Here is a 14,249-nt window from a genome sequence, read left to right as displayed (position 1 = left end):
TCTATTTATAATGTAGGTGTCGTGCTGGCTTTTTTAAGTGTAGTGTTATTTTATAACTAATATTTAAACAGTGGTTCATTATGACCTGTACCTTTTTCTTCCAAACACACACACATCACATATAATTTCCTTCCTTCAGGTTTCAGCACTTTTTCCCTCTGTGTATTAATTATGTTACACCATAGAGTGCTTTTTTTTTGTTTTTAATTTTTTTGTGTATTTATTTTTGATAACTCCTCTGTTGTGACTGTGAATGCTATTCTTAAATATCTTCCATAGTCTTTGTTTCTTCTGCAAACTTAGTGAGTTTTAAGTTCCATCAATTTGGTCATTAATGAACCATTTCAATATGGAAAATTCTGAATATGAATTAAATAATCCATTGAATTTCAACAAAAATTGTCAAGTTATTTCTAAACTACCAAAAGACCAACCATCAAATGAGTGGGTATTGACCAAGTATACACTTTTTTCTCTAGCAACACTGAAATGCTCTGATTAACCATGGCCATAGTGGAAGTTTGGGCAACTCTTGGAATACTGTTTAATGGCTTATTTGAACATAAATGTTCTATTTCACGATATATCACAAGAGTAGTGCTTATCAAATCAGATGTTTACTTGTGAAACTTTCCTAAACTTGATGTTTTATATAATTAAAAATAATCCCAGAGTATGTAAGGTACACCTAGTAGGCAGTTCCCTTGGGTATCTCCTGAGTAACTAACACTTAAGCTGTCCTAAATCACATTCATAACTTCCTAGCCTTTCAAACTTGTTCCGCTTTGTGAATGCCCAAATAATTTATAATTTAGTGAATGCTCCCTCTGCCTTATCTCCCATATCCAATCAGTCAGTCCCCAAACCCTGTTACTTCTGTCTCCTAAAAAGCTTTTCTGTCCATTTCTCTCTTTTCCTTTGGTCAGTACTATAATTTATGCCACTCATGTTCACACATGAGTTAGCCTTATACAATGACTGGTTTTACCTCCTTTTAATCTATTCTGCCTTGCACCAACTCATTCTCAACACTGTAACCAAATTGAGTACACTAAAGTGCAGATGATAAAAATCTAAATTGCTTTTTAAAAAATTATTTATTTTTGGCTGAGTTGGGTCTTCTTTGCTGCGTGTGGGCTTTTTCTAGTTGTGGCGAGCGGGGGCTGCTCTTCGTTGTGTGGGCTTCTCATTGCGGTGGCTTCTCTTGTTGCAGAGCATGGGCTCTAGGCGCACGGGCTTCAGTAGTTGTGGCATGCGGGCTTCAGTAGTTGTGGCTCACTGGCTTTAGAGCACAGGCTCAGTAGTTGTGGCGCACGGGCTTAGTTGCTCCACAGCATGTGGGATCTTCCCAGACCAGGGCTCAGACCCGTGTCCTCTGCATTGGCAGGCGGATTCTTAACCACTGCGCCACCAGGGAAGACCTAAATTGCTTTTTAACAAGATTTACAAGACCTTTCAGGGTCTAGGTCCTGCATCCTCTCCTGTGTTATCTCTTGTCACTCTTCCTACCACCATTTCTCCTTTTCACCACAGATCCTCTAGCCAAACTGAACTGTTGTCAGTTTTCCAAATGTACCAGATGGTGTCCAGTCTGGGGTGCTGCTTCCTCTGACTCTCTTCGTGGGTCTTCACTTTTGCTAATTAGTACTCATCCTCAGGACTTGGTTTAGACACCGCTTCTGGGGGAATCCCTCCCTGCGTCCCCATAGGGTTTTTTTTTTAGTGTGTGAAGGGGTGCCCTTCCCATGTGCTCTCTGGGCATTTGGTGATTGCCCACTTGCCCCACTGTGTTATGATTTCCAACTGGATGTGAAATGAATTTCTGTAGAGCAGGGACTGTGGCTTGTTTGTCATACTCCTTAGTACCTCACATTGGGCCTGGCCTGGCATGTTGTTGCTGCTTAGTAGATATTTGTGAAATGAATCAATAAACGAATAAGTGAATGATGTATTAATGTGACTGTTCTTCACTAATAATGCTATGCACAATTATCCAAAGCAAGGCTTCAGGTTTTATGAGTTGATTTTTATTTTAAGCTTGAGTTTTGGTAACATACTAATTTTTAATATTTTTATGTATGTTTACTATATATTTCTATTTCATTTACTATGCTGATTTTATTTAGGCATAAATCATTTTTTAAAAAATAATTCTTGACTTTCTTTTTATAACCTTGAGATTTATCCCTGCCTCAGGTGGAGGATGCACTATCCTATCTTGACCAAGTGAAGCTGCAATTTGGTAGTCAGCCTCAGGTCTACAATGATTTCCTTGACATCATGAAGGAATTTAAATCTCAGAGGTAAAAGATATACACGGTTGTACTCAAGCTTTGTGCTTGTTATGTTGATTTTGGAAGGAGGATATAGCTTATTCTTATCTGCTGAAAGATAAAGGATGCTCTTTTGGGGGGGTTTATGCTTTTATTTTCATGGGTCGTGCTTTTATATACTGCTTTATGAAAATTGCAGGCCCTAGACCTTTGTTTTCTGCATACTGGTAAATTTTTCTTAAGTAAAATTTTTCTTAGTACTTCACCTCAATCAGGGAAGTAAACTGGTAATGATTAGGCTACTTGCTTTTTGGATTGATTTAAGATACACTAATATTGTGGCATGGTTCATTATTATAAAAGAGTAACTGGTCTGAACAATGTAGATAGATACATTATGATTTATACTGGTGTATCAGAGGTTGTATCTTCCATGGGAATTGAAGTTTTAGACTTACTGCCTGAGTATCTGCTTGATAGGACTGTTACCATGCGTGATTGTATATTCTGTTTAAATTGTGACCAAACCTCTTTGATTATGAAGCTAAATGACTTTGGAATTTCAGAGTTCTTTGTGTGTTGTTAATTTTGTAATATTCAGGTTGATTTTTAGTTTCCTGTGTAGAGAACCTAGTGGAATGTGATTTTTTTCTTGCTAGGGTGCTTGTTAAGCTTGCCACTTTAATATTTGTTTTTCCATCAGCATCGACACTCCAGGAGTGATTAGTCGTGTGTCCCAGCTGTTCAAAGGCCACCCTGACTTGATCATGGGCTTCAATACCTTCTTGCCTCCTGGCTACAAGATTGAGGTGCAAACCAATGACATGGTGAATGTGACAACTCCTGGCCAGGTTCATCAGATTCCAACCCATGGCATCCAGCCCCAGCCTCAACCACCACCCCAACATCCTTCCCAGCCTTCAGCCCAGTCAGCCCCAGCTCCTGCCCAGCCAGCTCCTCAGCCCCCACCTGCCAAAGTCAGCAAGGTGAGCACTTGGAAAACTCTGCACCGTGTGAAATCCATCCCTAGAAAGCACCCTCCTTTGACATTTTCCCTTAGTATAAGACTTAGATAGATCACACAAGTTAAAATTTCATCAGAGGAGATGCAGTAGTCGCATCCCTGTAAAGTGGTTCACATTTACATACCACATATTTATGTATCTGTTTAAATCAACACATCAACAACCTACAAGGACTCTCTTGCCCCCAGCTTCTGCTTTTTGAACCATGAGCGTCCCAACAGATGGCAGCTTTGTGTAGTAGTACTTGGATAGCACAGGCAGAAATGGTCATCTTATGATCAGATTACACTGTTTTCCGCACGGTCATCATTTTACAAAAGTTACTCCATTTACCAGATTAGGTCGTATCAAGCTAAGCAGAAGATCTTGTTGATGACGATGATGATGGGGTGTTCTTAGTCTAGAAATGTATTGATACCGTAGTCATTAATCACATATGTCTATATTTAAATTTAAATTAATTAAAATAAATTTTGTTTTTCGGTTGCACCAGCTACATTTCAAGTGCTCAGTAGCCTCGTGTGGCTAGTGGCTATTGTGCAGGATAGTGCAAATAAGGAACATTTCCATCACCTCAGAGTTTTCTGTTGGGCAGAGCTGGTTTAGAAGACTTTTTTTATGTGAAGTTAACTGCAACAATTGAATTCTCTTTTTTGATATTAAAGATCTATGTAGAATGAGGGTTTTTTTCCTATTCTATTTGCACCTGTTCAGCAAGTGAGCTTAAAAATTGCATATGAAAATTCTTCCTTGTAGTTGGAGACATAGCCCACTTTTAAGGTTGTGTTTAGAAAACTGGAGACTGGAACTTTTATATTAGAATGTGTGAACCCTCTACACTTTCCACCCCTACCCAGTGTGATTTGAGTTGGGCTAAAGTGGCCTGGCCAGAGTGAATAAAGTATTATATATGTTGATCAGACACCTTGTTTCTCTTCACTTTGACCTTTCTTTCATATGTTAAACCATCTGTGTTCCTGAGGAGAATAACGACTTTTTCCTTTTAGCCTTCCCAACTACAAGCACATACTCCAGCCAGTCAGCAGACTCCCCCACTCCCACCATATGCGTCCCCACGTTCTCCACCTGTCCAGCCTCATACACCAGTGACAATCTCGTTGGGAACAGCCCCGCCCTTGCAGAACAATCAACCTGTGGAGTTTAACCATGCCATCAACTATGTCAATAAGATCAAGAACAGGTTCCAGGGCCAACCAGACATCTACAAAGCGTTCCTGGAGATTTTGCACACATACCAGGTAAGACAGTTGCCCTTTCAACCTGTCTTAACCAGGTTGCTCTCCGGGGATGGCTAGTCCAAGAAGACTTGAATAACCATTATTGTGTCCACTGATTCTTACTGGAAATTAACCAGTTAGAAACTGTGATGTGTGTTTATAAAGCCAGTGTGATTTACCTGACTTTAATTGCCTTGTAGCAGCCGGTCAGGATTTTTAAAGTCACTGCTCTGTGAAATGAATGCTTATTTATCTGGAAAGTTTAAAGAATGATTTAGGTAATATAGTTAACCTACAATAGAAGGAGGAATTTCTCTAATACTTTGTGTTTTATCAGTTGGTAGTGGTCCCCTGAGCATTCACATATACTGCCCTGGTTTTCAAAAGGAATTGTCAGCCACCATCTTCCACTCCTTTCTCAACTACAAAGTTTGAAGCCAAAACAGGTGCTGAGAACATAGACTTTCCTCTTAAGTGCAGCCCAAATAGATAACATACAAAGCCCCTACCAGACATCTCAGAAAGTGTGCAAAAGTGAGTCACTCAAAACAGTGGCCTTCTAATATGATCTCTTCCCATTTGCAATTTCCCATCAGAAAGAGCAGCGGAATGCCAAGGAAGCTGGAGGAAACTACACTCCAGCGTTGACTGAGCAGGAGGTGTATGCCCAGGTGGCTCGCCTTTTTAAAAATCAGGAAGACCTGTTATCAGAGTTTGGACAGTTCCTACCAGATGCCAACAGCTCTGTGGTAAGTTTTATTTAGAACTACACTGTTGAGAATGGTTATCTTAGATAAGTTAGGAAGCTGGAATCAGGAGACTTTTTCTAAATGAAACTTACTTGCTTTAATAAGAGCATTCATCTCTTTCATGTGTCTTAATTAGCTTTTAAGCAAAACAACTGCTGAGAAGGTCGATTCTGTGAGAAATGACCATGGAGGCACTGTGAAGAAACCTCAACTGAACAACAAGCCGCAGAGGCCCAGCCAGAATGGCTGCCAGATCCGCAGGCACTCTGGAACGGGAGCCACCCCTCCAGTGAAGGTAAGAAGGGCACAGCTGCTCATTTTGACTTTGCGGGGCAATACTAGTGGACAGTGCTCAAGGGTTGACAGTTGGATCCTGGGTATTGGGAGTTAGTTGGTGTATGTCACAGAAACTCAATGCAAAGCTTTTTATCTGGCTTGTGAAGGAATGTTAGAATAGTGCTAATTGCTCAGATTACTGTACTTTTGAGTTCTTACTGGTTTTCTTTATATTTTCCCTCTTCTTTGCTGGTAGCTCGAATCTGTTTTTTTTGTTTCCTGCCAAGGATTTCTGAGACTTAATTAATTTTTCCTGCTTGTGCTAAGAAAGAAGATTTTTAAGTTTGATAATTGTTTCCTAAACAAGTCAGTAGTCTCTGAGGTCCTCTTGTGAAAAGCACATATGCTCTGTGGGATCTCTTTGGTCTAGAGGCCTATCCTGTCCATGGTTCTTTGTTGGGTTACCAGATCTTATCTGTATCATCTTAATCTCCAAGGAAGGACCTTTGGGCTGCAGCAGAGGGCAGGAGTCTTCAATTCCTGTTAGTGACCTATCACGTGATGTTTCTTGTTAGAGTAAACACTGATGGTCTGCCTACAGAAAGCTGAGCCCACTCCCTTCCTCTTTGACGTGGGGCAGCTGTGCTAGGGAGTGGGCTAGTTGTATGTATTGAATGTTGCTTCAGTGAATCCTAAAGCTGTATATAACGCTGAAGAGATGTGTTGGCAGAATTTAGTTAAAAAATAGCAAAAGCTAGTGGAATTTCTTATGGTAAGAAGTGACTGGTAAATAAACAGATGACCACAAAGACTGACCTGTTAGGTGTTGTTGACACTTTTGAAGTACTACTGAAGAACTATTTTTCAGTGTTTATAATGGTTTCTCCTTTTGAAAGCAAGTTGAACATAGTAATAGATTATATTTCTTCACTTTAGTAAGGAGTGTTACAGGAGTAGCAGGAATCAGGTCAGCAGATAGAGGCCAATGTTAGTCTCCTCCCACACTGGATTACCCACAGGTGGAAACCCTATATTGGGAGATTAGGATTCCCTATCTACCTTCTCCTTATGCAGTGTAAGCAGAGGCTATGGCTCCTAAGAGAGTGTACTGCAACGTGGCGAAGGTAAACGTGCTGCTTCTCCAAACATTTATGCATTTCTTCACAGGTAGTTGAGAGGTGGCTTTTTTAAAGTAAAATTTTTGCCTGGTAGTTACGTATGGCCAATGCATATGCTTTGAAAGAGCAATCTTAAGTTGGTCTGAGTGGATATTGCTCACAAGGTGGTTATTCCTCCTGTTAGGAAAATAAACTTTTTTTTTTTCATGAATTTTTAAATTGAACGATTAAAAGGTAAAGGTTAAAGATTGATTTCTGTGTATTCCAGCTATTTTTACAGCCTCTTCTGCCTCCACAGCTAGGAAGACAAGGCAATGGCGTTAGGTTCCAAATAAAGTTACTTTTGGCCCATGGAAAAAAGTGAGGATATTAATTCTAACGTCACAGTAATGCTGTGACCATTTATAGAGAGAGTATTTGGGAAGTAGAATGATCTGTGAACCTCTGGGAAAAAAACTGACAGGCAATTTAAAATAGAGAATCTAAAATAGAGGAGTGGAAATTTTTTAGGATGTAAAGCAAGTCAGTGGCTTGAATTCTCTCATTTGTTGCAAATTAGTAATCAGTGGTGGTCAGTGATGGAACCTTAGAACAGAGACGAAAATAAAATTCAGAGAGGGAATTCCCTGGTGGTCCAGTGGTTAGGACTCTGGTCTCTCACTGCCAGGGGCCCAGGTTCAATCCCTGGTTGGGGAACTAAGATCCCATAAAGCCAAGAGGCTCAGCCAAAAAAACAAAAAGAAGAAAATAAAACCCAGAGAAACCCATGCTTTGAATCTTACATTTTTGTGTTTTTCCTTTTTTGCAGAAGAAACCCAAACTGCTCAGCCTCAAGGATTCTTCTATGGCAGATGCCAGCAAACATGGTGTAGGAACGGAATCATTATTTTTTGATAAGGTGAGTAATGAGTGAATTGGATTTAAAATTAGCTACTAATGCCGAAAGAAAATCACCCTGTCCCCAAGAAGATTTTGTTTTAGAGGCATCAAGCTGATTAGGACTTTCTACTTTTTAATATAGTTTTCAAATTGTAGGTCCTTTCAGTCTATGAGAACTATTAGCACAGCTGGAGAAATGGTAGCATTGTTTGCTTCAGTTTTGTGAAGTAGCTACCACAAAATACAGCATTTGCTATGGTGAAAGAAAGCTTTAAAAGAAATGCATGATATTACTCTCAAAAGATATCTGGGGGCTTCCCTGGTGGCGCAGTGGTTGAGAGTCCGCCTGCCGATGCAGGGGACATGGGTTCGTGCCCTGGTCCGGGAAGATCCCACATGCCGCGGAGCGGCTGGGCCCGTGAGCCATGGCGGCTGAGTCTGCGCGTCCAGAGCCTGTGCTCCGCAACGGAAGAGGCCACAACAGTGAGAGGCCCGTGTACAGCAAAAAAAAAAAAAAAAAGATATCTGGAACTCCCTGCTGTAGCTATCCAGATCTGTATAGTGGGGAGTGTCAGTGCACCAATTGTTGAGGACTTAAGTTGACTTTTAACCTTCTGATTGCTTGTGATACTTATTTGTGGTATCGCATATTGGGTTCATGGGAATTCTGATTTAACTGTATGTTTGCAGAGCTCCCCAGGTGATTCTAATGAGCAGCCAGAGTTGAGATTACTGGTCTGAACGGTGTTGTGTGGTATGTGCCTGACTTCCTCCTTGGGGTCAACTTGATTAGCAGACTACTTTCATCATGGTAGCTGGCAAACATCAGACTTCTCACTGGCAGGAACCAGCCTGGATTGATCTGGTGGTGACTTAACCTGTCTTGCACCTCTGGGGTTTTTTTTTGTTTTTTTTTTTTGCGGTACGCGGGCCTCTCACTGTCGTGGCCTCTCCCGTTGTGGAGCACAGGCTCCGGATGCGCAGGCTCAGCGGCCATGGCTCGCGGGCCCAGCCGCTCCGCGGCATGTGGGATCTTCCCAGACCGGGGCACGAACCCATGTCCCCTGCATCGGCAGGCGGACTCTCAACCACTGTGCCACCAGGGAAGCCCCTCACCTCTGTGTTTTTGCAAAAGGGCAAATGATTTAGCATCTCCATGATTGGTGCCTCCCGATTGCTCTCTGCCTGTGTGAGCTGTGCTGCAAAACAGTTAAGCATCCCTGGCTCTGACTTGAACCATTTCTGAGGGCAGCCCGGTCATTGGTGCTTTTGAGACAAATGTAGAAGTCCAGGTCACAACCAACAAATGGTAAGGAAAGGGTGAGGGATGGGGGACCGAGTAAGTTAATTTTTAAAAGAGTGGTGGTATTTTTTTTGGTCATTTTTGAAGTACTTATTTCTTAGAGATACATACTGAAGTGTGTGTAGATGAAAAGTCTGGAGTTTGCTTTAAAATTCAGTGGTGGGGGAAATGGGCATAGATGAAACAAAATTTACTATGTATTGATCATTGCGGCTAGGTGAGTACGAGAGGTTCGTTAGACTATTCTGTCTGCTTTTGTATATGTTTACAAGTTAATAAAAATTAAAAGTAAATATTCGTCATTTGCTCTGAAGGTACACATTCGGTATAGTGTCCACTGATGGATCGTTATGAAAAGTATATGGGAGCCTGGAGAAGGGGTTTTTGATAAACTGCTTGGCTTGGTGTGAGGGTCTCCACCCCCCACAATACTAAGTACATATCTATATATGAAATTAAAGTCCAGATTGCTCATCTCGCCAGGCTAGTATTACTTTGTCTATGCCATTTTTTTAAGCATTTTGGATATTAAAATTCTCAATATTATAAATGGAGAAAGGAAAAGAATCAGGTCAGAGGACAAAAAGTACCTTATTTTAAAAGGTCATTATTCAAGATTACCAGAGTTCGAAAAGAGTGTTGTCAAAGATTCTTTCTGTACATACCTGTTAGGAGAGGCAATAAAAGCTTGGGTAACTCTGATATGGTCCAGAGAATCAGGCATGTGAGACGGTGAATGTCTTCTTTACTCCAGGATCTCTTTTTCAGAATTTTTATTATGGAAAACTTTAAACATGTAAAATTAAAGTGAACAGTAAAATGACTCCTCATGCCACCGCCATCTAACCTCAGCGGTTCTCAATTCCTACCCCGTGTACTTGTTTCATGTGTACTCTTATTTGGGGACAAATCTCAGATAATGTATTATTTCATCCATAAGTATTTTACTGTTTCCTTTTTAAATGATACCTTTTTTCAAGCATAAGCATTAACACATCTAAGAAAACCAACATTGATTCCTTAATATTGTCAAATACAGTTCAAATTTCCCCAGTCTTTTAAAAGCAATCCAGGATCTCTTGATTCCTTGCTTAATTATTTTTCTTTCGGCTGTCTCCATAAGGTCCGAAAGGCTCTGCGGAGTGCAGAGGCCTATGAAAATTTCCTGCGCTGTCTTGTTATCTTTAACCAGGAGGTGATCTCTCGGGCGGAGCTTGTGCAGTTAGTCTCTCCGTTCCTGGGGTAAGTGGAGTCAGGAGCTTAGCCCTGATGTGTGATATGGAGGTGAAATAAAACTTAGTTTGTGGGAGTATGTGATAGGCAAAATTAATTTGATTGTGGTGGGTCAGTTGACTCATAAAATGTCGGTGTCAAGAGAGTCCTCTGGGAAGTCTTCTAGTTCAACTTCGGAGATGAAAAAATAGGCAGAGAGGACATTGGCCAAGACTAGTGGTCTCCTGATCCCCTGACCAATGTTGGAGGTTTTATAGAGACCAATCTCTTCCAGGGTTCTAGAATCTTGACTTTGACAACCTAAGAATTATCTGAACATTGAAGCAATATTCCTGATTAGAAAATGGCTTGTTATTGCCTGGTACAGTTCTTCCATCACCACCTTAATTGGTCTTAGAGCACTTTATAAGAAAAGGAGAAGCCGGGTATTCAGAAGTACTGCTTCTTAGGCAGGAAATAATAATTGTCATTGGAATTTGTCCAATGGTAGTAGAGTTCTGAGCCAACACCAGATAGTGGTAGTCACACCTCAGGATTACTGCATCATGCTTCTAATTGCTCACCAATTTTTGGTTTGATTCTTCAGGAAATTCCCAGAATTGTTTAATTGGTTTAAAAACTTTCTGGGCTATAAGGAGTCTGTACATCTGGAAACCTTTCCAAAGGAACGAGCCACAGAGGGCATTGCCATGGAGATAGATTATGCCTCTTGTAAACGGTTGGGCTCCAGCTATCGAGCCCTGCCAAAGAGTTACCAGCAGCCCAAGTGTACAGGACGGACTCCTCTCTGTAAAGAGGTAAGACCTCCCTGAGAAAGGATCAGCCCTGAATCCGCAGCTTCCTCCAGAAGGGAGTGGTACCTGGGATGGAGAATTTACATGAATGAGGAAATCAAAATGCTTTTCTGTCTTTTTTCAAAAGAAAATGTTTTATACCTTTATTGAGAGCCTTTTTCTTACTATCTTTTTAAACTTGCTAAAGGTGAAAATTGTAATGTTAACTGTTTCTTCCCTCCCCTAAAGTGTTGTCTTTTTTTATTGAGAACGCTGAATCACCTGAAAACTTTGTTACACTTTTGTTTCAATTTCTCTTCTTTTACCCAAAGGTTTTAAATGATACCTGGGTTTCCTTCCCCTCCTGGTCTGAGGACTCCACCTTTGTTAGTTCCAAGAAAACTCAGTATGAAGAACATATCTATCGTTGTGAAGATGAACGTTTTGAGGTACAAGCTCCTTTATCATTTGAAATTTGGGGAAATGGGAGATTGGAACAAGAAGATATCTTAAATACCTACCTGGGAGGGTTGGTTTTTTAAGACAAAGGAGCAAGAGGCTCACGTTCTTCTGTGGTAAATGCTTATTGTATTTACCATGTTTTACGACTTTGTCAAATATATTAGTAATATTTTTATGACAAATGTTACTTACCCTTTGTAACTGAAATTATCCATTGATGGCTGAATAATACTCCTTTGAATTTTCAATAGCGTTTTAAAGGTTATTGTGTCTACATGGTATGTAAAATCAGTATCTTAAGACCTAGTGGGCTTTCTTGCAGCTGTTTTAAATTATTTATCTTAAAGTGTGTATTATTTTTAGCAGGTATCTTAAAATTGTTAGCAAACCAGCTCTTCTGTGAGAACTGGAACTCCTCTTTCATATTTCTGATATTGATTTGGCTCCATTTGAAAGAAAGTTGAGTTAGGGACTTTATTTTAAAGTAGTTGGGAAAGGAAGAGCTGGAGTGAAGAAATGAGCTGGTAGACAGCCCCAATACCAGGAGTGGGAGTACTGAAAATGGACTCAATTCTCAGTGTCTAGTTCACTGATAGCAACAAAAATGGAATGTTAACTGTGTCTTGAGAGGTAAAATTACGTGCATCCTATTTAATGTATTTATTATATAAAACCGACTGCCCCTGCTCATTCATATGGATGGGAGATATTTTGCTCCTTTTTTCATCCATACTGATTTAGCTCTCTGCCAGTTATCCCCCTTCACACTTGCTTCATCTGTTTCTGGCATGTTTTGAATGAAGAGCCCCATGTTGCTTGGCCACTGGCAGGTGGTTGGCCATCTCTGCCCCAGCGTTTATGAGGAGCTTCAACCATTTGCAGAAAACTCAATCGTGACAGATGTTAACTTCTGTAGAAAGTTTTATCAAGCTAAAGAAAGCATTTCTTTTTTACCTATGTTTAGTAAGTTTAGATGATGTGTGAGAAAGCAGAGACTGGCCTCTGTTTTTGACAGGATATTCCTATTCTTGACTAGTATGCCTGCAAATGAGAGGCAACAGCCTCATTTCCCACTTGCAGAGAGTTAAGACGCAAGAAATGTGTGTGTGTGCACATGCACATACTTAGGATTGGATGGGATGGACTAGTTTGAATCCTTTATACATCAGTATAGGTTAACATTCCTGCAATACAGACAACCCCCAAATCTCAGTGGCTTATAAAAATAGATTTATTTCTTCATCATACTACATGTGCATGATGTTTAGCAGGAGATTCTGCTCATCAGAATTACTTGGGGACCTAGGCTGACAGAGTGCCACCATCTTGAACAGTGCCAGTGACTAGAGGGAAAAAGAGCTCAGATGGATCTTGCACCCTTAAATGCTCTAGCCTAGACGTAATAGACATTACTTTGACTCACCTGTGCAAAACTCATTTGCTAGAACTAGTTGCATGGCCCTATCTAATCACAAGGGAGCCAGGAAGTTCAATCCATCGTTTATCCATAACTGGGGAAAAGTGGGGGGACAACCAGAAATATTTGACAAAATGACTGCCATAGTCCTGAAACTACAAAAATTAGGAAACACACAGACATTTGGTCATAGACCTTTGAGACTGCTCATTTATTTCATTTTCTTTTTCTCATCTGGAGAATTTTGTGTTAAGCCTTGGAAAAAAGTTAACTCAAAGGTTGCTAGTCATATCCTTAACCAGGTCAGGGCTAAGCCCTTGCCAGAAAATAAAATGCCAGAAATTCAGTAAGAATTTAAATGGTTACCCACAGATACGACATTGAAGTCCATAAGGAATGATAGCCACTGCTCTTATTATTACTAGATGTGGAACAAGGCTATTAAATATTTAAACATTTCAAGTTACCCTGAAAAACCTTACTCATGAGACTGATTGGTAATCTTGAATGGTCTTTTTGGGATTTCGTTGTAGTGGTTGTTATTGTTTGTAACATCTTAGTAATTCATGAAAGTTCAGGGGAAAGTGTCTGTAAGGTTGTTTCCTATTAGGTCCCTCTGGTGTGGGGGCCGGGGGCCAGTAGTCCTAAGTAAAGCACACTGGTGGTGGTACAAGTATTAACTACCGCTTAGCCATCATTTATTGGATGTTTGTTGCATGCCTGGCGTCGTGCTAAATCCTTTACATGGATTGTACTGTTAAATCCAGAAAACAACCTTATGAGAGTAGGTGGTGTTATCCCTGTTTTACCTATAAGGACACAGTTTTATATGGCTATGGTATGGCAGAGCCAGGGTTCAAATCCAAGGAGTTTGACTTCTTCTACCTTATACGCCTGACAGCTATTCTGTTCTGGTTGGGGTCCTGAACATACTTTGTCTTTTTCTTTAGCTTGATGTAGTTTTAGAGACTAATCTGGCAACGATCCGGGTTTTGGAAGCAATACAGAAGAAGCTTTCCCGCTTGTCTGCTGAGGAACAAGCCAAATTTCGCTTGGACAACACCCTCGGGGGCACATCAGAAGTCATCCATCGAAAAGCCCTCCAAAGGATATATGCTGATAAAGCAGCTGACATCATTGATGGTCTGAGGAAGAACCCCTCCATTGCTGTCCCAATTGTCCTTAAAAGGTACCTGAGTGAATATGCCCTTCATGCTTCAGTGTGCTCCTTGACAGACTAGTGTTCCATTAAATAAGATTCTCCTTTTCGACTTGGTTATCCCATGAGACCTCCATTTCTCCCCAACCCTGGTTGTGGGAAATCAGGTGGAGTGTGGGGTAGTGGAGCTTCCCGATAGGCTTCTGTGTAGCCAGCAGTGGAGAACAAACCTTTAAAGTCCATAGTGGAATGCTCTGTGTGTTTGAGGTAATATTTTAAAATAGAGAAAAGAACAAAGAAGAAAACAGCCACCCATGTTCCTGTCACTCAGTACTAACCAATGT

The 14,249-nt window shown here is 40.6% G+C and overlaps 1 protein-coding gene and 1 non-coding gene across 5 annotated transcripts in view; both read left to right on the top strand.

The window, feature by feature from the left end:
- The window catches only part of SIN3A (SIN3 transcription regulator family member A), a 64,137-nt gene that overhangs the window by 25,306 nt on the left and 24,582 nt on the right, over nucleotides 1-14,249 (top strand). For 3 of the 4 annotated variants that reach the window (XM_027123644.1, XM_027123645.1, XM_027123646.1), the window contains 10 exons: nucleotides 2,197-2,303; nucleotides 2,977-3,259; nucleotides 4,306-4,557; nucleotides 5,133-5,285; nucleotides 5,422-5,580; nucleotides 7,488-7,577; nucleotides 9,985-10,103; nucleotides 10,681-10,891; nucleotides 11,200-11,316; nucleotides 13,697-13,935. In XM_027123644.1, the coding sequence (XP_026979445.1) occupies nucleotides 2,197-2,303; nucleotides 2,977-3,259; nucleotides 4,306-4,557; nucleotides 5,133-5,285; nucleotides 5,422-5,580; nucleotides 7,488-7,577; nucleotides 9,985-10,103; nucleotides 10,681-10,891; nucleotides 11,200-11,316; nucleotides 13,697-13,935 (1,730 nt within the window). The remainder of the gene's footprint in view (nucleotides 1-2,196; nucleotides 2,304-2,976; nucleotides 3,260-4,305; nucleotides 4,558-5,132; nucleotides 5,286-5,421; nucleotides 5,581-7,487; nucleotides 7,578-9,984; nucleotides 10,104-10,680; nucleotides 10,892-11,199; nucleotides 11,317-13,696; nucleotides 13,936-14,249) is intronic. The other variant, XM_027123647.1, reaches the window with a different exon arrangement.
- On the top strand, nucleotides 7,303-7,375 carry TRNAE-CUC (transfer RNA glutamic acid (anticodon CUC)). Its single transcript has one exon. It is a non-coding gene; the product is annotated as a tRNA-Glu (tRNA).

Source organism: Aethalodelphis obliquidens, unplaced genomic scaffold (assembly GCF_003676395.1).
Source record: "Aethalodelphis obliquidens isolate GAN/ISIS:26980383/991018 unplaced genomic scaffold, ASM367639v1 scaffold26, whole genome shotgun sequence".
Classification (NCBI taxonomy): domain Eukaryota; kingdom Metazoa; phylum Chordata; class Mammalia; order Artiodactyla; family Delphinidae; genus Aethalodelphis; species Aethalodelphis obliquidens.
This window is presented reverse-complemented; position numbering and strand designations above follow the sequence as displayed.